Here is a 23702-nt window from a genome sequence, read left to right as displayed (position 1 = left end):
CCACTTAATACTTGATAATTTGGCAAAAATTAAGAAGTCTGATAATATTAAGTGTTAAAAAGGAAGTGGATCAGTAACACCCAAGGTAATAAAACTAGTAAGTGATAGAATTAGAACTCAGATTTCTCTACTCCAAGGCCTCAGCTTTACATATGCATATGATACTCAGTCCTATAACTAATTTCAATTCTAAAACCATGCCAGCTATACAGTGTTTATGACAATAATAATCCAATGTATAAAATAAATACTATCATAAGTGATGTTATCTCTATTATTTACCTATACTTATTTCAGTTTATTCTTTACTTTTTTTACTCAAACTAGACATAGTGGTAGTTTGAATCCCTTCTTCAAATGTAAAGCTTCCTACTGACCCACTTCTTCATGAACTACATTTCTGAGTTGGTATAACCGCTTTAAAAACTAATTTGGCACTATCTTATAAGACTGAAAATTTGTATACCCTGCAACCCAATAATTCTACACCAATCATTAACAGGGGAATGGTTAAATGAATTGTGGCATATTCTCCCACTGGTATGCTATGTGGCAGTGACAAATTAATGAACCACAGCAACACACAACATAGACAAATCTTACCAAAAAACTGAAGGAAAAATACAAGTTGTAGGAAAGCACACATATAACTTCTTAGGAAGCTCAAAAATTAGGAAACTAAAGTATATTTATGGGTTCCTACTCACATGAAAACAGTATCATCCAAACAAATGATCAACACAAAACACAAGATAACATTAACTTCTTGGAGGAGCACAGAGGGATGGGATAGAGGAGACTCATTGACAAAATGGCACTGACAACATTCTATTTTGCTTTATAACCTTTATATGTAAATATTACATATATTTTCCTTATTGGTAAGTTATGCAGAAAAAAGTTTTTAGAGGAGAAACTTGGAAAGTAGGAACAACAGTATTAGAGTCTATGATTTTGAGTCTAGAGCTATAATTCATCTAGGCAAAAAGCAGAGTTGCCAGGACTTCTGTCAGGCATTGCCTTAGGTATTAGAAATACTAAAATGACTGAGGTGTGAACTACGACCGGTTGTCTAAATCCTGTTTGAAGGAGTTTCTAAAAAAAATTATGGATACTAACTTTGAAGGCTCATACTTTCTCAGGAGCAAGTTAACAAAATAAAACTCTGTATGTATTCCTGAATACCTAGTATAAGGCATTTTGCTATTAACTAACTTGAATAGAAAACCTAAGAGATCAATTCATTTTTTTGACCTGACAGTGTTTGTAAACTGTTGATCTGTATTTTGCTTTTATACTTTTCCTGATCACTTTAGATTTATAAAAGTCTCAGTTCACCTGAGTCACTGAAGAAAATTAGCATTCCCTACCCTCTCTATACACCTTATGTCTGTTTGCCCTCCCCTTCCCATCAGGCATCTGAAAAAAAAAAATCAAAATCAGACTGTCAAAGCAAACAGCAAGCCCCATTTGTCAAGCACTTTTCCCCTAAAGTTAACCAAAATAAAATCCAGGCACTCCTGCTTGTTAAACAAGCAATTTTGCAAAAATGTGCCACATTCTATATGATCACCTCTCCTCAAATTAGAAGAGCTTTTATTTATACTCAAATAAGAGCTCAGTTATTCACTACTGATTAGTAAAAAATATTATTCTATGGAACCAAGATATCGAGGTACATTCAGATTAAAACTACTACTCCTAAGTATGCAGGACTTTTGCCAAATTTTTAAGATCAAGAGTAGGCAAAAATCAATTTCTTACTCATTTCATACTTAAAGGATAACATATCAATACTTGTCTTTGTACAAAGTCTAAGTGATCACAAACATATCACTTATACATTATACAAATGATCTACATATTGTAGATTTTTAATTGTTTTCAATTGAAAAGTAGAAATTAAAACAAAACAGAGAGTTAAGAAATCAGTCCAAGTCTACTAAGTTAATTATATTTGAACTAGGCTCTGAATTCCGGTTCTTGGTTTTCCACAGTCCAAACACCATACTGCTTCTAGCTTAATGACAATCCAAAGTAGAAATTATAAGTAGCAAGCACAAGAAATGCATCAATATAACACCTCTTTGTTAATTTTGTAATATGAGTGATTTTGTGGTGGAAAAGTGAGGATAACTATAAAAATAAATACTAAGCTATTTGAAATAAAGATTTGAGGAGGGCAGTTGGGAATAAACTGTGTATTTTTTACTCTTCGTCTTTCCTGGCGATTTTTTTGCTTTTCCCTATTACCTAGGATACTTGTTAGACTTTTATGAAAGTTCTAACTCAGAGGAAAAGCAAATTAAAGTAGTAGAAATACACGTAGATAAAATAATGAAAGTGATTTAGTCACAGAAGCAATCAGTTACATTACTTCTAGTCAATAAGTAAAATGGATCTTCAATAAACTGAGGGAACAGTGGTAAACAATTTAACTGAAGTTAGGGAATCACTCAACCATTTGAAAAATAATTACTGATCACTTATATTAAGTTCCCAATGCTAGTTACTACGGGGAATACAGAGGAAAATAAGGATGATCTCTGTCCCCCAGGCGCTTGCTATGTGTATAATTTTTATAATTCTTAAGTAAATAAACATCTCTATTTCAGAGGAGAATTGCTTATTTCTTTAAAAAATTTTTATTATCATTTCTCTTTAAAAGGTAGACAATGTCTATCTAAAATATATTTTAAATCGGAGTGGCAGTAAAACAAATGTTTAATATATACCTTTAATTAAACAAGGTCAACACCAATTTTACAAACAAACACTTCCAAATTCCATTACCTTTTCTCTTGATCATCCATGTTCTTCTTATCTGCATAGATTTCTGCATAGAGCAATGCTGTAAAATGAGCAGCACAAGACTGAGCTACCTTGGCTACCTCTAGATAATTCAATTCCAGCCAGAAAGCATCATCAAAAACTGTTCCTGGAGAAGGTCTAAAGAAAAAAATTTTATTATCTAGTCATGTCCATTTCTTTAACTTAAATGCCAAAAGAAAAGTATGTTGATATAGAATCCAATGGTAGCAAGTGCTAGTTAAAAAGAAAATTATATTTAAATAACCAAAAACAACATACCCCCAATATATAACTATGAACATCTAAGATAATATAGCTGAAGAGCTCTGTCACTCTTTTTGGATCACACACCTCTTAGAAAGTCTGATGAAAGCTATGAACCATCATCCCATACAAATTTGGGGTTCATATATGCCCTCCACTGAGGGATCCATTGACCATAGGCTAAGAATAGGCTATACAGAATAACTAATAGCACATACACGAGTGTTTTTAAATGGCCAATTCAATGAAAATATTGTTTCTTCTAAGACACATTTACATGTCTTTCCTATTGTGGTTAATTTTCTTCTTAGTTGCCTAGGTTGAGGTTATTTAAAAAAAAAAATTCCACTGTGATAACAGTAGGCCATAACTGGAAGGGACCATGATAGTATCTTTTTCAAAACAAACATTATAGAGATGTGACATGGAAGTGGTTAAGAGCATTGGTATTAGCGTAGGATACTCAACCTAGGTTCAAATCCAGCTGGTTCACCTACTTACTACAAGCTGTATGAATTTTGGCAACTTAACTTCTTAAGGCTCAATTTCTTCATTTGCAAAACGCAGAAACAATATATACCTCAGAGAATAGTTGTAATGAGTAAATAATGCTTACAAAGCTGGTGAATAATGTGCCTATCACATAGTCAAGACTTAATTGTAGCTGTTCTGAGAAACGTGAACCTGAACTCAGGTCCTTACCCTTTATTCTGTCCCAGTCATATTCTCTCAAGGAATCTTCTTCAAGGTCGTATTCAGAATAAAAACTTAATGTTGAAAAACGTTATCTTCTCCAAGGCCAACTAATGTCAATACCATTTTAACTCAATGATAAATAAAAAATGAATGATTCAGAGGTGAAATTGCCTCCCAACACTGAGAAAAGACATGTTCTCCAGCTATAGTTAAAGCTTCTTATGGGCTTTCTCACAAGAGGATTCAATACAAAACAATATGGTGAATTAGTAACTTTCTAACCAGAAACACAAACCCTGAAAGGCCTAACACTTCTGTTTCTAAGAGTGGGATGGAAAGGAATGAGGGGGATATAGAGGAGTTAATTTTTAAGATGTAAATGCATTTAGGTTAAACAATTTTTCAGTTTTCCCCTACCATTCCCTCCTATTTTTATCAACCACTGCCACTACCACCAAACAAACTAATGAGACATCAATGACTACCTATTACATTATTTAGACCTACTACATTATTTCTTCAAAGTTCTGGTCAACTCTGGAGCAGTACAGATCAGTCAGACCATCCTCTCTAGAAATTCCTGCACTCACTGTTAAAAATCTCAAGAGAAATGATAGGAACAAAAATACTATATTATAAAGCAATCGAGGAAATAAACACTATAGCACAGCATCACTATACAGAACCACAGATTTTGAAGACCATGGTACACAGTAAAGAAACTTATGTTTCATAATAAAGATACATGCAGGAGCTTTTTACATAACTCTAGCTACTTCTGAGACAAAATGTAAAGAGAAACGTTAAAAGAGGAGTAATGCAACTAAAAGTAACCTGGAAAATCACTTACTCCTTTCCTTCACTGTAAATGAAATAAACTAAAGCCCCCAGAGACTGAATGATATAGCAAAGATAACACTGTTGCTATTACAGTTGGGGGTCAGAGTTCCTACAGTATTCAATATCTTATAATTTATTTTGTAATAACCCATAATGGAAAATAATCTGAAAAAAAATACATATATATAACTGAATCACTTTGCTGAACACCTGAAACTAACACAATATTGTAAATCAACTATACTTCAATAAAAAAGAAAAAGAACTCAGAGATCCTGACATTGATTTCACCAAATTGCCACCCTAAATATGGATTATTACAAGGAGATATAAGCATCACACATATTAAATACAGCAACTTGCAGTAGCATTACCTCAAAGAATCATGTTAAAATTCAGCCAGCAATAACAAGTTACACTTCTAAATCCCCAACTCAAGAACCAATAGTTACCTCTTTTGTCTCCTCATGTAGTCCACAACAGCAAGCATTGTTCTTTGTGATTTTTTATCCAAATGGCATCGGAAAAAGTGCTCTGACTCTGACAAACAAAGATATGTCCTCTCAGTCCCAGGCAGACTTGCTTAAGCACTTTCTCCCTTTTGTCTGTGTATCTGTCTTCCTCTACACTATAATGTTCTGGCACAAAATTCATTTTCAATAAATAGAATTTAATGGCATTTCTTTTTCTTTTAAAAGAAACTATTGAGCTTAAAAAAGCTGAGAATTTAATAGTAATTTATAGTTTATTTCTGAAGAGGACTAATTCATTGATTCAAAAACTATTTACCGAGGATTTTTCAATGTACTAGGAGCTCAATATACAACCATATAACAAAGACTATTTGTGACCACACAGAACTCACCAACTAGCCTAAGAAACTTTTTTTTTTAATTGGAGTATAACTGCTTTGCAATGTTGTGTTAGTTCCCGCTGTACAACAAAGGGAATCAGCTATATGTATATGTATATCCCCTCCCTCTTGGACCTCCTGCAGAAACCCCCACAACCCAACCATCTAGGTCATCACAGAGTACCGAGCTGAGCTCCCTGTGCTACACAGTAGGTTCCCACTAGCTATCTATTTTACACATGGTGGTGTATATATGTCAATCCTAATCTCCCAATTCATCCCACCCTCCCCATCCCCATCTTTGTCCATCCTCTATGTCTGGGTCTCTATTCCTGCCCAGAAACAGGTCCATTTGTACCATTTTGCTAGATTCCACATATTACATTAATACACAGTACCTGTTTTTCCTCTTTCTGACTTGCTTCACTCTATAGGACAGACTCTAGGTCCATCCACATATCTACAAATGACCCAATTTGGTTCCTTTTTATGGCTGAGTAATATTCCATTGTATATATGTACCACATCTTTATCCACTCATCTGTCAATGGACATTCATGCTGCTTCCATGTCCTGGCTATTATAAATAGCGTTGCAATGAACATTGAGGTACATGTGTCTTTTTGAATTATAGTTTTCTCAAGGTATATGCCCAGTAGTGTGATTGCTGGGTCATATGTTAGTTCTATTTTTAGTTTTTTAAGGAACCTCCATACTGTTCTCCACAGTGGCTGTATCAATTTACATTCCCACCAACAAGGCATGAGGGTTCCCTTTTCTCCACACCCTCTTCAAGACTTATTGTTTGTAGATTTTGTGATGATGGCCATTCTGACCAGTGTGAGGTGATATACCTCATTGTAGTGTTGATTTGCATTTCTCTAATAATTAGTGACTCTGAGCATCTTTTCATGTACCTCTTGACCATCTGTATGTCTTCTTCAGAGAAATGTCTATTTAGGTTTTCCACCCATTTTTTGATTGGATTGTTTACTGTTTTGATATTAAGCTGCATGAGCTGCTTGTATATTTCAGAGGTTAATCCTTTGTCAGTTGCTTCATTTGCAAATATTTTCTCCCATTCTCATGTTGTCTTTTTCACTTGTTTATGGTTTCCTTTCCTGCGTAAAACTTTTAACTTTAGTTACCATTTGTTTATTTTTGTTTATATTTTCACTACTCTAGGAGGTGGGTCAAAAGAGATATTGCTGTGATTTATGTCAGAGTGTTTTTCCTATGTTTTCCTCTAAGACTTTTATAGTGTCTGGTCTTACATTTAGGTCTTTAATCCATTTTGAGTTTATTTTTGTGTATACTGTCAGGGAGCGTTCTAATTTCATTCTTTTACATGTAGTTGTAGTACAGTTTTCCAAGCATCACTTATTGAAGAAACTGTCTTTTCTCCATTGTATATTCTTGCCTCCTTTGTCATAGATTAGGTGACCATAGGTGCGTGGGTTTATCTCTGGGCTTTCTACCCTGTACCATTGATCTATATTTCTGTTTTTGTGCCAGTACCATACTGTCTTGATTACTGTAGCTTTGTAGTATAGTCTGAAGCCAGGGAGCATGATTCCTCCAGCTCTGTCTTACTCAAGAGTGCTTTGGCTAGGGACTTCTCTGGCGGTCCAGTGGTAAAGAATCCACCTTCCAATGCAGGGGATGTGGGTTCGATCCCTGGTTAGGGAACTGGGATCCACATGCAGCAGGGCAACTAAGCCCCATGCCACAAACTACAGAGCTCATGTGCTCTGGAGCCTGAGTGCCACAACTACAGAGCCCACATGCCCTGGAGCCCGAGTGCCTCAACGAGAGAGAGAGGAAAAAAAAACAAAACCAAAAACAAGATTGCTTTGGCTATTCATGGTCTTCTGTGTTTCCATACAAATGAATTGTAAAATTTTTTGTTCTAATTCTGTGAAAAATGCCATTGGTAATTTTATAGGATTACATTCAACTGACAGATTGCTTTGGGTAGTATAATCATTTTCATAATATTGATTCTTCCAATCCAAGAGCATGGTATATCTCTCCATCTGTGTCATCTTTGATTTCCTTCATCAGTGTTTTATTGTTTTCTGAGTACAGATCTTTTGCCTCTTTAGATAGGTTTATTCCTAGGCATTTTATTCTTTTTGTTGCAATGGTAAAAGGGATTGTTGTCTTAATTTCTCTTTCTGATATTTTGTTGTTAGTGTATATGAATTCAAGAGATTTCTGTGTATTAACTTTATATCCTGCAACTTTACCAAGTTCATTGATTAGCTCTAGTAGTTTTCTGATAGCATCTTCAGGATTTTCTATGCATAGTATCATGTCATTTGCAAACAGTGACAGTTTTACTTATTCTTTTCAAATTTGTGTTCCTGTTATTTCTTTTTCTTCTCTGATTACCGTGGCTAAGACTTCCAATACTATGTGGAACAACACTGGTGAGAGTGGACATACTTGCCTTGTTCCTGACCTCAGAGGAAACGCTTTCAGTTTTTCACCATTGAGCTTGATGTTTGCTGTGGGTTTGTCATATATGGCCTTTATTATGTTGAGGTAGGTTCCCTCCCTGCCCACTTTCTAGAGTTTTAATCATAAATGGGTGTTGCATTTTGTCAAAATCTTCTTCTGCATCTACTGAGATGATCATATGATTTTTATTCTTTAATTTGTTAATATGGTGTATCACATTGATTGATTTGTGTATACTGAAGAATCCTTGCATCCCTGGTGGGAAATCCCACTTGATCATGGGGTATAATGTACTATTGGATTCAGTTTGCTAGTATTTTGTTCAGGATTTCTGCGTCTATGTTCATCAGTGATATTGGCCTTTAATTTTCTTTTCATGTGATATCTTTGTCTGTTTTTAGTATCAGGGTGATGGTGGCCTTGTAGAGTGAGTTTGGGAGTGTTCCTCCCTCTGCAATTTTTCGGAAGAGTTTGAGAAGGACAAGTGTTAGCTTCCTCTAAATGTTTGATAGAATTCACCTGTGAAGCCATCTGGTCCTGGACTTTTGTTTGTTGGAAGATTTTAATTTCAGTTTCAATTTAATTACTTGTGATTGGTCTGCTTATATTTTCTATTTCTTCCTGGTTCAGTCTTGGAAGCTCATACCTTGCTAAGAATTTGTCCATTTTTCCCAGGTTGTCCATTTTATTGGCATACAGTTGCTTGTAGTAGTCACTTATGATCCTTTGTATATCTGCAGTGTCACTTGTAATTTCTCCTTTTTCATTTCTAATTTTATTAATTTGAATCCTCTCCTTTTTCTTGATGGATCTGGCTAAATAAAGGCTTATCAATTTTGTTTATCTTCTCAAAGAACCAACTTCTGCTTTTATTGATCTTTGCTACTGTTTTCTTCATTTCTATGTCATTTACTTCTGCTCTTATTTTTCTTTCCTTCTTTCTTTCTTTCGGCTGGGCAGGCTCTTCGTTGCAGCACGTGTGCTTAGTTGGGGTATGCAGGATCTTAGTTCCCCAACCAGGGACTGAACCTGGGCCCCCCACATTGGGAGCACAGAGTCTTAAGCGCTGGATGACCAGGGAAGTCCCATCTGCTCTGATCTTTATGATTTCTTTCCATCTATGAACTTTGGGGTTTTTTGGTTCTTCTTTCTCTAGTTGCTTTAGGTGTAAGGTTAGATTGTTTATTTGAGATTTTTCTTGTTTCTTGAGGTGAGATTGAATTGCTATAAGCTTCCCTTTTAGAATTGCTCTTGCTACATCCCACAGGTTTGGGGTTGTCATGTTTTTGTTGTCATTTGTTTCTATGTATTTTTAAATTTCTTCAGTGGTCTCCTGGTTATTTAGTGGCACATTGTTTAGCCTCCGTGTGTTCGTGTTTTTTACAGTTTTTTTTCCTATAATTGATTTCTAAACTCAGCGTTGTGGTCAGAAAAGATGCTTGATATGATTTCAATTTTCTTAAATTTACTGAGGCTTAATCTGTGATCCAAGATGTGATCTATCCTGGAAAATGTTTGTGTGCACTTGAGAAGACAGTGTAATCTGCTGTTTTCAGATGGAATGTCCTATAAATATCAATTAAATCTATCTGGTCTATTATGTCATTTAAACCTTATGTTTCTTTCTTTCTTTTCTGTCTGGATATCTGTCCATTGGGGTAAGTGCGTATTAAAGTCCCCCAATATTTCTGTGTTACTGTCATTTTCCCCTTTTAAGGCTGTTAGCATTTGCCCTATGTACTGAGGTGCTCCTATGTTGGGTGCATAAATATTTATAATTGTTATATTCTCTTCTTGGATTGATCCCTTGATCATTATGTAATGACCTTCCTTGTCTCTTGTAACAGTTTTTATCTGAAAGATTTCAAACTTTTAAAAATCTGATATGAGTATTGCTACTCCAGCTTTCGTTTGATTTCCATTTGTATGGAATATCTTTTTCCATCCCCTCACTTTCAGTCTGTATGTGTCCCTAGGTCTGAAGTGGGTCTCTGGTAGACAGCATATATATGGGTCTTGTTTTTTATCCATTCAGCCAGTCTGTGCCTTTTCGTTTGAGCATTTAATCCATTTACATTCAAAGTAATTATCAATATGTATGTTCCTATTACCATTTTCTTAGTTGTTTTGAGTTTGTTTATGTGGGTCTTTTTCTTCTCTTGTGTTTCCCACTTAGAAAAGTTCCTTTAGCATTTGTTGTAAAGCTGGTTTAGTGGTGCTGAATTCTCTTAGCTTTTGCTTGTCTGTAAAGCTTTTGATTTCTCCATCAAATCTGAATGAGATCCTTGCTGGGTAGAGTAATCCTGGTTGTAGGTTTTTCCCTTTCATCACTTTAAATATCTTGCCACTCCCTTCTACCCTGCAGCGTTTCTGATGAAAAATCAGCTGATAACCTTATGGGGATTCCCTTGTACGTTGTTTGTTGCTTTTCCTGTTGCTTTTAACATTTTTTCTTTGAATTTAGTTTTTGTTAGGTTGACTAATACGTGTCTTGATGTGTTTCTCCTGGGGTTTATCCTGTACGGGACTCTCCGTGCTTCCTGGACTTAGATGGTTATTTCCTTTCCTATTTTAGGGTTTTCCACTATAATCTCTTCAAATATTTTTCTCAGACTCTTTCTCTTTCTGTTCCTCTTCTGGGACCCTATAATGCGTATCCGGTGCATATAATGTTGTCCCAGAGGTCTCTGAGACTGTCCTCATTTCTTTTCATTCATCTCTTTATTCTGCTCCTCGGCAGTTATTTCCACCATCCTATTTTCCAACTCACTTATTCATTCTTCTGCTTAAGTTATTCTGCTACTGATTCCTTCTAGTGTATTTTTCATTTCAGTTATCATGTTGTTCATCACTGTTTGTCCTTTAGTTCTTCGAGGTCCTTGTTAAACATTTCTTGTATTTTCTCAATCTGTGCCCCCATTCTATTTCCTAGATTTTGGATCATGTTTACTATCATTACTCTGAATTCTTTTTCAGATAGGTTGCCTATTTCCTCTTCATTTATTTGGTCTTGTAGGTTTTTACCTTGCTTCTTTGTACCATATTTTTTTGTCATCTCATATTTTTTGATGGATGGGGCTGTGTTCCTCTATTGCTGGTTGTTTGGCTTGAGGTGTCTAGCACTGGAGTTTGCAGGCAGTTGGGTGGAGATGGGTTTTGGTGCTGAGATGAGGACCTCTGGTAGAGCTCACACTGATTAATATTCCCTGTGGTCTGAGGTTCTCTGTTAGTCCAGTGGTTTGGACTTGGCACTTCCACCACAGCAGCTCAGGCCCAACCCCCAGCCTGGGAACCAAGACCCTGCAAGCGGTGTGGTGTGGCAAAAAAAAAAAAAAACAGGGCAACAAACAAAAAGGAGCAGAACAATAACAAAGAATAAAAAATAAAATTAGAAAAATAAAAACTAAACAGCAACAACAAAGCAAAACAGAACCACAACAGCTAAAAAAAAAAAGGGCCAGTAAAGGCCTTGGTGGGGGTGGGCAGCTCAGGCCCAGTTCCCACATAGCTGTAAGATAGCCTAAGAGACTCTTAACACAGTGTGATGTGTGCTATGATAGGGAAAGCTTAGAATACCATAGTGGCATACAGAAAAGAACTCTGAATAAGAATAGTTTCACAGAAAAAAACGAAATCTGAAAGAAGAGTAATGGTCCATCTGGAGAAGAAGAAAGGATAGTGTTCCTGGCAAATAGTGACAAGATGGCTGAAACAAGAAAGATCATGGAGAATTTACTGAACAATGATTTCATTGTTAAACCACAGAGCTGAAAAGCAGTAAGGATGCTGTGGACAGAGAGAAATAGATGGACTAATGTTATTTATGACACAGAACTCACAGGATTTGGTAATCAGATGAGATGTGAGAAAGGTTTCTGGCTTGGACAACTGCATGCCATTCATTGAAGAGGTACACATTAAAAGAAGTAGGCTGGGGAAGGAGGCGAAGATGATAATTTTACCTTTGCACAGTTGAATTTGAGATGCATGTGGCACATTCAAGTGAAGTCAGTGAGACTTACAGACATCAGAAGAGAAACCATTTAATTTGATAGGAATCTATATATACTTTCCTTTTCAATAATAGATTTTACATGTGAAGTTTAAATTTTCATTTAAGGCAATAAAAATATTGGTACTTTACACAGATATAAAATAAAACTGGCTGATTTTACCTTTAAAAGGCTGTAGCATAAATACGTATGTACAAATGATAAACATAAAAAAAGTCTTAGTTATGTTCATGATAACAGATTATCAGATTATCATGAGCAGCAATTATATCAAACTTGGCATGTTGTAAAATTGTTTTTACTATTACTTCAAATTAAATAATATTAAGGTTTAATGCTTACTGGTAACTGTGATTCACTTATACCTGTATTTCCCAAATTAAGAATAGGAGATATAGGCTGGATAGTTTGCCAAGTCTCTATGAGAATTTTTATTTTAGGATTTTCATTTCAATGGCCTAAAGAAAATTCATATAAGCATATTTTGAATTATTTATGTGACTAGCTTATAATCTAGTAGGACCACAGAATGGGCATCCGTGTTTATGTTTAATAATTATATTATTTCCAACATAAGATTTATAACTGCTGTTAGCCAATAAAAAGGAACATACATAAATAATAAAACAGAGCAAAGTAAAGTTTAAATGGCATCACGGTCATGTCATCTAAAGGTTGTGGTAGTGAAAGTAAAAGGAAGTAATTGGGAGAATTGAGTAATCACAACCTATGTCAAAGCAACTGGAACCATAGTCAAGGTTGGGAAGAATAATTTAGTTGCAGCAAAATATCACATTAACTCAATAACAGTAAGTGAATTTGTACCTAGTTTTATGTTTGCACATAAAATACATTAGTAATATGTATCAATATTAAAGACAGTAAGTTAACATTACAAATCTGTAAATATTTTCCTTTTTTCAAATTTAGGTTTGAAAATCTGACCCACGATGAGCCCTCAACTATGTATATATGTATTATGTGTACCCAATTCCTCATTGAATTTTTCCTGCAATAAGCTCTTAGCATGGGAAATACATCTTATATAGCATGGAAGGAAAGTAGGTTATAAAAGTAAGTAAAGCATAATCCAATTTTTGTTTTAAAAAACTGATGTATATATACCAAGTGTTAATTGTAATTATCCTAGATGACAGAATTATGAGTGATTTAATTTGTTTAATTTATGCCAATTTTTCTGTATTTCCCACAATAAATATGATTTTTTAATTTTTTTAAAAAAGGTTGCTTTTAAAAAATGAGTTGGCTATAGCTCTAATATAAAGTTCCATCATATCTCCAGCACAGTACCTATAATATGTGGTTGCATTTATTTGTCTGCTGTTTCAATTACTAGAATGTAGGGTTTTCTGGCTCACATCCTCACTGCCAGTGCCAAGCACGGTGCTTGACATACATTGAATGCTCAATTAGTTGCTCCATTAATAGTAGTCAATATTTACTGAAGGGATACTATGCATCAAGTATTATCCTAGTTGTTTTACATACATTACCTCATCAAAAACTTGCTACAACTTTTATCTCCATTATATAGATATGAGAACAGATGTGTAGAGGTTATGGAATTAAGCCTAGAAGGGCCTTGATGGGATTCAAACAATCTATCTTTCCCTAGAACTGAGATGTTAACATTATAAATTTGAGAAATTTAACAGAATACCTGAATCCAAATTTGCAGGAGTTGTGGATCGGCTTGTTTCTGAGCAGTGTCTGAAACAGTTAGTGAAAAATCCCTGAATGTGTGTAGAAAGCAGATTTCTCCATGATTCATTTGTATCTTGGATTAGAATGTCATGAATCAAGTATGGAAGCACAGTCTGACAAAAGTCAGTTTTCACCTAGAATATACAAATACATTCAGTCAATGGTTTTCAGTAAAAATATTTTACTTAAAATTTTCATTCCCTGTTACTGACATATTAAGCTTTTTTAAAAAATGACAGATGAATCTGTCATGAACTCTATGTACTACTAAAAAACATACCAAAAACGTGTGCCAGGTAGTGTTAAAAAAAAAAAAAAACTAACCTAGAATATCTAAACCAAACCTATACATTACACTGAAATTGTTCATTTTCAGTCTAGGCCACTTGCATATAATAAAATAGGACACTGTTGACAAATGAAATTATTATGTCACTACTGAAAAAAAAATTTCACAGTTGAAAAGTGTTACTAATAACAGAAGCAGTTTTCTAATTTGATAAAAGGGAAAATGGGGATCAAAATTTCAGAGAAAAGCTGAAAATTTGATTTTTGAACATTTTCTAAATTCAGTGAAGAGCTACAACAGTCATGTTATTTTAATAAACCCCAATTTCTAGGCATAAAATTAGGGTACTTATTTGTGGTATACTTCAAAGTATAGAAAACTACTTTAATATATGTGGTACATTAAAACAGTACTCAACTTTATTTTTGCCAAGATATCATCTTCATGTATTCATCATATACCACACACATGAAACAGATTATTGATTACCAATTGTACACTTTTACCCTTTTAAACTAAAGACAAATCAAAAAGCCAATTTTGGAAATACAGGAGAATTGGTGTGTGTGTGTATGAATGTATATTTGGAACATTTTATCTTCTGGCCCAAAGTCAGAATGTTATAAAAATCTTAGGGGCTTCCCTGGTGGTGCAGTGGTTAAGAGTCCACCTGCCAATGCAGGGGACATGGGTTCGAGCCCTGGTCCAAGAGGATCCCACATGCTGCGGAGCAAAACTAAGCCTGTGTGCCACAACTATGGAGCCTTTGCTCTGGAGTCCATGAGCCACAGCTGCTGAGCCTGTGTGCCACAGCTGCTGAAGTCTACACGCCTGGAGCCCGTGCTCCGCAAAGGGAGAGGCCACCACAATAAAAAGCCTGCACAACACGACCAAGAGTGGCCCCCGCTCGCCACAGCTGGAGAGGGCCCATGCGTAGCAACGAAGACCCAACGCAGACAAAAATTTTTAAAAAATAATAAAATAAAATAAATTTATTTTTTTTAAAGTGTTTAAAAAATCTTAGGTTTATTCACTAATGAGAAATGAGTTGCGTGTGTATCCAGGGTATCACTCACTTTTTTTTTTTTCAGAGGATGTATTTATATCAAACACATGTTAGGGTGCTTAACTCTATGCCAGACAGAGGCAGGATCAGCATGCAGTGCAGAAGGTTTACTAGGGAGTGCTCTTGGGATCAATGTCTGTAGAAGGAAGGGAAGGAAGAAGCAGGACTGGAGTGAGGGAAAAGTTGGGGTGTGGCGCAGCAGCAACAAAGGCCTCCGCCAACCCTGTGAGGAGCTCAGAAGCTGAGGTGGACCTTCAGAGCCGTCTTGAGTTGTGGTAATGGTACAGAGCTTTTATACTCTAAGGTCAACCAGTCATTGAAGGCAGGTTGCCCTGGGAAGAGGGTATGATTTGGGGTGGAGCAACTCTCTATTATCAAGGCAATTCTGAAGGGTGTTCTCAGCTGGTAGCACTTGCAGCAGCTGCGGGAATAAGTCCTTTGAACTGCTACGAACGCAGTGTAGTACTGCAGAGAGTGTGATGATTTATTCGCTGTTAACATTTTTTCTGTAGAAACAAAGACTGCTTTACAAACTGCTTTCAATAGGGTACTTTACCAAAATATTTACTTCCTTATCAGTTATTTTAAATTGGTAGATGTTTAGTCAGATATTTTGTTTTCATATTTCTGTTGAATCATGCTTGACAATGTTATAAATTAGGTTAGCTTTTAAAGTCTTAGAGCATCATCACATTGTGCTGTTTTAGATAATATATTTGATAAAAGCGTATAAACTTTTTGTTTGACCTTGACAGGTACTGTTACTCTCTAATGAAATAAATGGTAGTATACCCCCCAAAATAAAAAAGCAATGCTAACTGTAATCACACCTCTTTTCTCACTCATGAAAGCATGTCACAGAATTCACGCAGAAAAAGCTTTCGACAAAATGCAACAACCATTTAGGATAAAAACTCTCCAGAGGGAGATGGAACCTACCTCAACATAATAAAGGGCATATATGACAAACCCACAGCAAACATCTTTCTCAATGGTGAAAAACTGAAAGCATTTCCTTTAAGATCAGGAACAAGACAAGGATGTCCACTCTCACCACTCTTATTCAACACACTATTGGAAGTTCTAGCCACAGCAATCAGAGAGGAAAAAGAAATCCAAATTGGAAAAGAAGTAAAACTGTCACTGTTTGCAGATGACATGATACTACTATACATAGAAAACCCTAAAGATGCTATCAGAAAACCACTAGAGCTAATCAATGAACTTGGTAAAGTTGCAGGATACAAAATTAATACACAGAAATCTCTTGCATTCCTATACACTTAAAACGAAAGATCAGAAAGAAAAATCAAGGAAACAATCCCATTTACCATTACATCAAAAAGAACAAAACACCTAGGAATAAACCTACCTAAGGAGGCAAAAGACCTATACTCAGAAAACTATAAGACACTGATGAAAGGAATCAAAGATGACACAAACAGATGGAGAGATATACCATGCTCTTGGATTGGAAGAATCAATATTGTCAAAATGACTATACTACCAAAAGCAATCTACAGATTCAGTGCAATCCCTATCAAATTATCAACAGCATTTTTCACAGAATTAGAACAAAGAATTTTACGATTTATATGGAAACACAAAAGACCACAAATAGCCAAAGCAATCTTGAGAATGAAAAACAGAGCTGGAGAAATCAGGCTCCCTGACTTCAGATGAAACTACAAAGCTACAGTAATCAAAATAGCATGGTACTGGCACAAAAACAGAAATATAGATGACTGGAACAGGATAGAAAGTCCAGAGATAAACCCACACACCTATGGTCACCTAATCTATGACAAGGGAGGCAAGAATATACAATGGAGAAGACAGTCTCTTCAATAAGTGGTGCTGGGAAAACTGGACAGCTACATGTAAAATAATGAAATTAAAACACTCTCTAACACCATACACAAAAATAAACTCAAAATGGATTAAAGACCTAAATGTAAGGCTGGATACTATAAAACTCTTAGAGGAAAACACAAGCAGAACACTCTCTGACATAAATCACAGCAAGATCTTTTTTGATCCACCTACTAGAGCAATGAAAATAAAAACAAAAATAAACAAATGGGACCTAATTAAACTTTTAGCTTTTGCACAGCAAATGAAACCATAAACAAATGAAAAGACAACCCACAGAATGGGAGAAAATATTTGCAAACGAAGCAAAAAACAAGGGATTATGCTTCAAAATATACAAATAGGCCATACAGCTCAAGATCAAAAAAAAAACTCAATCAAAAAAATGAGCAAAATATCAAAATAGACATTTCTCCAAAGAAGACATACAGATGGCCAAAAAGCATATGAAAAGATGCTGAACATCACTAATTATTAGAGAAATGCAAATTAAAACTACAATGAGGTATCACCTCAGCCAGTCAGAATGACCATCATCAAAAAATGTACAAACAGTAAGTGCTGGAGAGGGTGTGGAGAAAAGCGAACCCTCTTACACTACTGGTGGGAATGTAAATTGGTACAACCACTATGGAGAACAGTATGGAGATTCCTTAAAAAACTAAAAACAGAGCTACCATATGATTCTGCAATCCCACTCCTGGGCATACACCCAGAGAAAACCATAATCCGAAACAATTCATGCACCCCAATGTTTACTGCAGCATTATTTACAATAGCCAGGACATGGAAGCAACCTAAATTTCCATCAACAGAGGAATGGATAAAAAAGATGTGGTACATATATACAATGGAATATTACACAGCCATAAAAAAAGAATGAAATAATGCCATTTATAGCAACATGGATGGACCTAGAGATTGTCATATTGAGTGAAGTCAGTCAGACAAAGACAAATATCATATATAACTTATATGTGGAATCTAATAATACAAAACAGAGTCACAGATGTAGAAAACAAACTTATGGTCACCAGGGGGGACAGTGAGGGGTACATAAATTGGGAGACTGGGATTGACATACACACACTACTGTATATAAAATAGATAACTAGTAAGGACCTACTGTATAGCACAGGGAAATCTTCCTAATACTCTGTAATGACCTATATGGGTAAAGAATCTAAAAAAGAACAGATATATGTATATGTATAACTGATTCACTTTGCTCTATAGCAGAAACTAACACAGCATCCAATATGTAGCTACCCCACAGCTGAAACCTACTGCATAAAGTTCTGGCTAAATAAAGATGCCTTGTTGAATGGATTCACAACAGCTGAGTATAAGGTGACGTTGCATGAAGATGATGTGCAGTACAAAGCACTCTTTTTATATACAGGCCATGAACAATCACACAAAAGAGAAATGGAATGAGACCATCAAAGAAAATTATTATGAGAAAGCTCAAATGAAAAAAACAAAGTTAGAAAAGGAATAAGTCAGACTAATTAATCTTCTTACCTCACACATCGGCTTTAATAACTGAAGAACTTCACTTTTTGTGCCTCCACTATTCAAAAGAGCACAAGTCAGTGTCTTTATCCAAATGTCATGATTTTCACTTTGAGGAATCCACAGGCTTGTATCATCCAAGACTTCTAAAGGACTTTCTTTGTCAAGTCTAGGTACTTCTAAAAACTAGGAAAAAGTGATGAGAAAACGTAAATAAGGTAACCAGAAATACTTGTTACATTTCCTATGCCAAACAAATATCTAGGCATAAACAAATCTGTTTCTAAATAAAACTAAATATGCTTAAAACTAAATCTTGAGGCATCAGTTACATTTTAAAATTAAAATACATTTATGTTTATGAGAGGCAGAGTCATCTGGTAAAAGATTACTGATCTAAACAGCAGGAAACTTAACTTCTACTCTCAGCTCACTAGCCGTATGTTAAACAAATGACAGACTCTCTGCCTCATCTGTCTCATGTATGAATTCAGTCCAAATCTACCATACAGAGTTGATTTCGGAATGAAATGAAATGTTTAAATGTTAAAACTACAGTGTTTTACAGGTTATACTATTAGTTTTATTAATAGCTTATATTGTCAATAATTTCACTGAGACCAAAATTATATTACGATACATTAAAAGTATCATTTCAATGATGGGTGTAAGCCCTGAGGTTAAATTGGTGAAAACTTAACAGCATATTTCTCAGTTGCTTTATGAAAAGAAAATATTAAACAAAATAAAGGAGAAGTAAGGGTTCTTAAGTATCTTTCATAGAGTACTTTCAGTGGAACTTTGTTATGATATCAACATGGAAAAGGGAGAAATCTATAGGCCATCTTAAATTTCACTAGAGGGTTGTGATACTTTAATTTGCTATGGAAATAAACACTTGCTTGTTGATCACAATATCTATAAATGGCTTTCATGGGATCAAAGTAAGGGTTTTCTACTCGTAAGGAAAAAAAGCCTGTCATTAAGAACTCCTCCTACCAGGGAATATGGGGACATGTGTATGCATATGGCTGATTCGCTTTGTTGTGCAACAGAAACTAACACAGTATTGTGAAGCAATTATACTCCAATAAAGATCTATTAAAAAAATAAATAAATAAAAAAGAACTCCTCCTATCCCCCCAAACCAATCATTATTTCTTTAGGCTACCTAACTCAGCTTTTCCACACTGCCATAACTAAAAATACAAATCCCTTGGATTCAAAAAGTACAGCTAGAATTATTTCCAAGAAAGGTTAAATGTTAGTGTAATTAAGCAATATGATATTCATATCCCACAGCAAATAGAACTGTTCTAGATATAGTGGATATTCAATAAACATTCACTATTTGAGAGACCTTTTTTCTTGATGTTCGAAAAGGCTGTAGATAGATCAGCATGGGATCATTTGTCATCTTATAAATCTCCCAGAAACTATGTCCAGTTTTTGTGGCTAAAATGCTTTTCAAACAGGTAACAGCTGCTGATCGCACTTTGACACTGAAAAACACATAATTCGTATGCCACAAAGTATATCAACTATTAATCTTGATGAATGTTAAGCAACTCCCAATGAAAAAAATTAAAATCTAAAATTTTAAATTTATATTAGGAAATGTTTACATTTATTAGGAAATTTTACATCTATAAAATTCTATAACATCAAAGCAAAAATTATCAAAGGATTTTTAATATTCCTTGAGTAAACATGAGTTACTAATCACTGTAACAGCAATTCCCTTCATTCAATATAATAAAGTTTATATTATGACTACTATAAATTAAAAACTCATAAAAAGAAATACTTGAGGATAACACTGACTAATAAGAATGAGTCATAAGAATGACAGAATACTAATTCACCCAAGAAAAAAATATTTTGATACCATTTTGTCTAAGAGGTACAAATAATTGGGGGTAACACAGAATGGAATTTCCCTACAAATGATAAAATTATTGTCTAGAACAATTTTAAACAAACAGTAAGTATGTACTTATTCTGACCAGAAGCTAGTTGAAATCATTAGGTAAGGCATCTAAAACCTCTAATAAAAAATTGAACGTCCTTCTCTTTAAGGAGGGCTGCAATATAAGAGTACTGAAAATATGACAGCTGACAAAAAATGTCATAAAGGCTGATACTATAAATGATGATGAGCTGTCAAGTAAAGGCTTAATTCTATGTCTCAATTTAAGACAAAGAAGCATAAACCCTAAACTTGGATTCATCTCTCATTCCTCTTTCTTGCCCTCACTCTTCCACATCCAATTCATCAGCACGTCCTGCTGCCTCTCTGTTAAAAACATACCCTAGTTCCATCCGTGTTCCATCTCATCTCCATTACCGCCACCCTTATCCAAGTCACCATGATTTCTCCTCTGGACTACTGCAATAGTTTCATAATCAGCTTTCTGTTTCCGTTTTTGCCCTATCACAAGCCATTTGCCATATATGTCAGAGTGAAAATGTGAGTTGCATCATGGCACTACTCTGCTTAAAACTCCATGGCTTCTTTATATATTTCAAATAAAATACAAATTTTAAAATCATAATTAGTCCTACCTTTCTAATTTCATTTCATACCATCTTCTTCCACACCAGGCTTTTTCTGATCCTCAAACAGATGAAGCTTATTTCCATTCTAGCTATTCCCTGTATGCAATATTTTATCCCTAATCAACTTCTAGCTGATTCCTGATCACTCAGATCAGCTAGATGACACTTCCTCCGAGAAGCCTTCCATGATTCTGGGAATTCCTTGGTCAACATTCCCTTTGTATACCTGAGGCCCCTCAAACATGTAATGATTTTTATCCTCTTACAAAAAAAGACATGAAAAACAAATTGTACCTATCCCTGTGGTTCTCAAGTTTAATCACACTAATATTTCTGTGCACCTTCTTCAGAAAAACCAATTGCAAATTACTGTGTAACAAATGAAACACTTAATGCTTGCAAATTTTCTGTGGAAAATCTCTTCAAAAGCTGTGGTAGATATAATTTGAAATAATTTTTTAAATGAGATAGATTAATAAATGGATAGGAGGATGGCTAAATGTGATAAAGCAAGGATAATAATAGTAGAATCTAGGAAGAATCTAGGTGGTGAGTATATGAGTATTTACTGTAAAATTCTTTCAAGTTTGCTGTATGCTTGAAAATTTTTATAATAAAAAGTTGGGAAGGAAATCATACCAGCCTTTTTACTGTAACAACAAGAACAAAAGAGTGAAAGATATATGTCCATTAAATCAACAATGAAAACAGAGCAGGTAGACATTACTGCCAATCATTTATTCCCCAAGAGAAGTGGGGGGTGTTATAGGGAAATGGATGCGAAATATCTATTTACTTAAAAAGATGCCCAATTGTGGGCAAAAATCCTTTGAACCCAGTCTCCAAAAATGGTGGTGATACGGTGGTCAAATATATCAAAATAAATACATCTGGCCCTTGAACAATGAGGATTTGAACTGTATAGGTCCACTTATACATGGATTTTTTTCAACAGTAAATACTACAGTACTACACAATCCGCAGTTGGTTGACTCCTCGGATGCAGAACCATGGATAGGGAGGGCCAACTATAATTATACATGAATTTTCCACTGAGCAAAGGGTCAGCATTCCAACCCCCACATTGTTCAAAGATTTGTAAATAATAAATAGATAACTGCAAATAAATAGATAGATAAATGGGGAGTGGAAGACGGAGAAAAAGTAATCTCATAATCAGCAAGCTGAAATTATACTATTTGTTGCAATTTTGTTTTGCATTCTATGAATTAATGGGCAAAAGAAAGCCCTGTCTGGTTAGCTTAAGACTTTTTTTTTTTTTTTTTTTTTTTTGCGGTATGCGGGCCTCTCACTGTTGTGGCCTCTCCCGTTGCGGAGCACAGGCTCTGGACGCGCAGGCCTAGCGGCCATGGCTCACGGGCTTAGTTGCTCCGCGGCATGTGGGATCTTCCCGGACCAGGGCACGAACCCGTGTCTCCTGCATCGGCAGGCGGATTCTCAACCACTGCGCCACCAGGGAAGCCCTAGCTTAAGACTTTTGGAGTTAAAAAATTTCTGCTCTATGACTTATTTTAAAAGGATCAAAGTGTCTAGCCAGGAGGAGAGTGGCACCTTTGATTCTGACAAGTATACAAAATAACCCCATTTACACTCCTCTATCTTAATGTTTTGTGTGGAACCACTTGGTAGTTTTTATATTGTTTGTCTAGTCTACTCTCACTAAAATTAAACATGGATCTTGTCTGGTATATCTATCACTATATCAAGTTACCTGGCATATAGTAGTAGGGTTTTAGTAATTACGTGAATTAATAAAAATACAATGATATTCATTAAATATTTAAGACTGAAAGTATGGCAACTATTTGGAAATGGTAATTCATATGAGGTATCAATCTTGAATGTCAGATTAAGTGCTGTCAGGTACAAGGTATCATTAAATACTCACCAATCTTCTACCAGTGTATTATTCAGGTAGGTCAGCATTATGAAGGTCCACTGAAGTTCTTTACCTTCAAATAACTCAAGGGCCTTGGTATAAGATATATCTTTACTATATTGTATAGCTATTGTAGAGAAATCTATAGGACCCACTTCTCCCAAGCAGCTTCCAACAGCCTCTATATATAGAAATTCCATTTTAGTAAGTGATAGATAAGAGATCATACATAAAACAGAAATTTTCTAATTTCAAAAATATGTTTTGTCATCCTTTAAGATTTAAGTGTTTTCTCAAAGATGTTGAATAGATTAAAGACGCTACAAAATACTGTATCATTTCTTTACATATCATCCATGTCGGCAATATTTTCCCCTATAAAATCATATCCAAGAGATAGATTAACTAGTAGAATGTAGTTTTTAAGGAAAGTCTAAATATAGCAGCTGTATGCAAGTATCAATTTTCTGGGGGGTCTTACAAAGACCACAAATCTTAAATACTCACTTCAGTGAAAATTCACACACACACACATACACATACATGCAGGAACACACCTTTTTTTTTTCCCATCTGTATTATCACTACCCAGATGAAGATAGATGTTTTCAAGATGCCAGAGGGCCCCCTCATGTTCTTTCCCAGTCATGATGGAATTTAATACAACATGTTAAAAATTTATTTGATAGTCTTCCTTTCAAAAGGTGGAGGCTATTTCTTCCCTTGAGTGTGGGCTGTACTTAGTGTCTTACTTCTAAAAAACAGAATGTGTAAAAGTCTTTCACTTCCTTAACTAAAATTATCCCAGGTATTTAATTCTCTTAGATGCTATTATA

The 23702-nt window shown here is 35.1% G+C and overlaps 1 protein-coding gene across 3 annotated transcripts in view; it reads right to left on the bottom strand.

Annotated features, from left to right (window-relative positions):
- Window positions 1–23702, bottom strand: part of ATM (ATM serine/threonine kinase) — a 140916-nt gene that overhangs the window by 42834 nt on the left and 74380 nt on the right. The window contains exons 35-40 of one of the 3 annotated variants that reach the window (XM_067038886.1): window positions 22876–23047; window positions 19768–19909; window positions 18417–18593; window positions 13622–13799; window positions 5064–5151; window positions 2794–2949 (exon numbers count right to left, since the gene is read on the bottom strand). In XM_067038886.1, the coding sequence (XP_066894987.1) occupies window positions 2794–2949; window positions 5064–5151; window positions 13622–13799; window positions 18417–18593; window positions 19768–19909; window positions 22876–23047 (913 nt within the window). Of the gene's footprint in view, window positions 1–2793; window positions 2950–5063; window positions 5152–13621; window positions 13800–18416; window positions 18594–19767; window positions 19910–22875; window positions 23048–23536; window positions 23621–23702 lie in introns of those variants that run through there. The other 2 variants (XM_059068247.2, XM_067038887.1) reach the window with 2 other exon arrangements.

This window comes from Kogia breviceps, chromosome 7, assembly GCF_026419965.1.
Source record: "Kogia breviceps isolate mKogBre1 chromosome 7, mKogBre1 haplotype 1, whole genome shotgun sequence".
Lineage (NCBI taxonomy): Eukaryota > Metazoa > Chordata > Mammalia > Artiodactyla > Physeteridae > Kogia > Kogia breviceps.
Note: the sequence above shows the minus strand (reverse complement) of the source record. Positions and strands in the feature narration are given on the sequence as shown.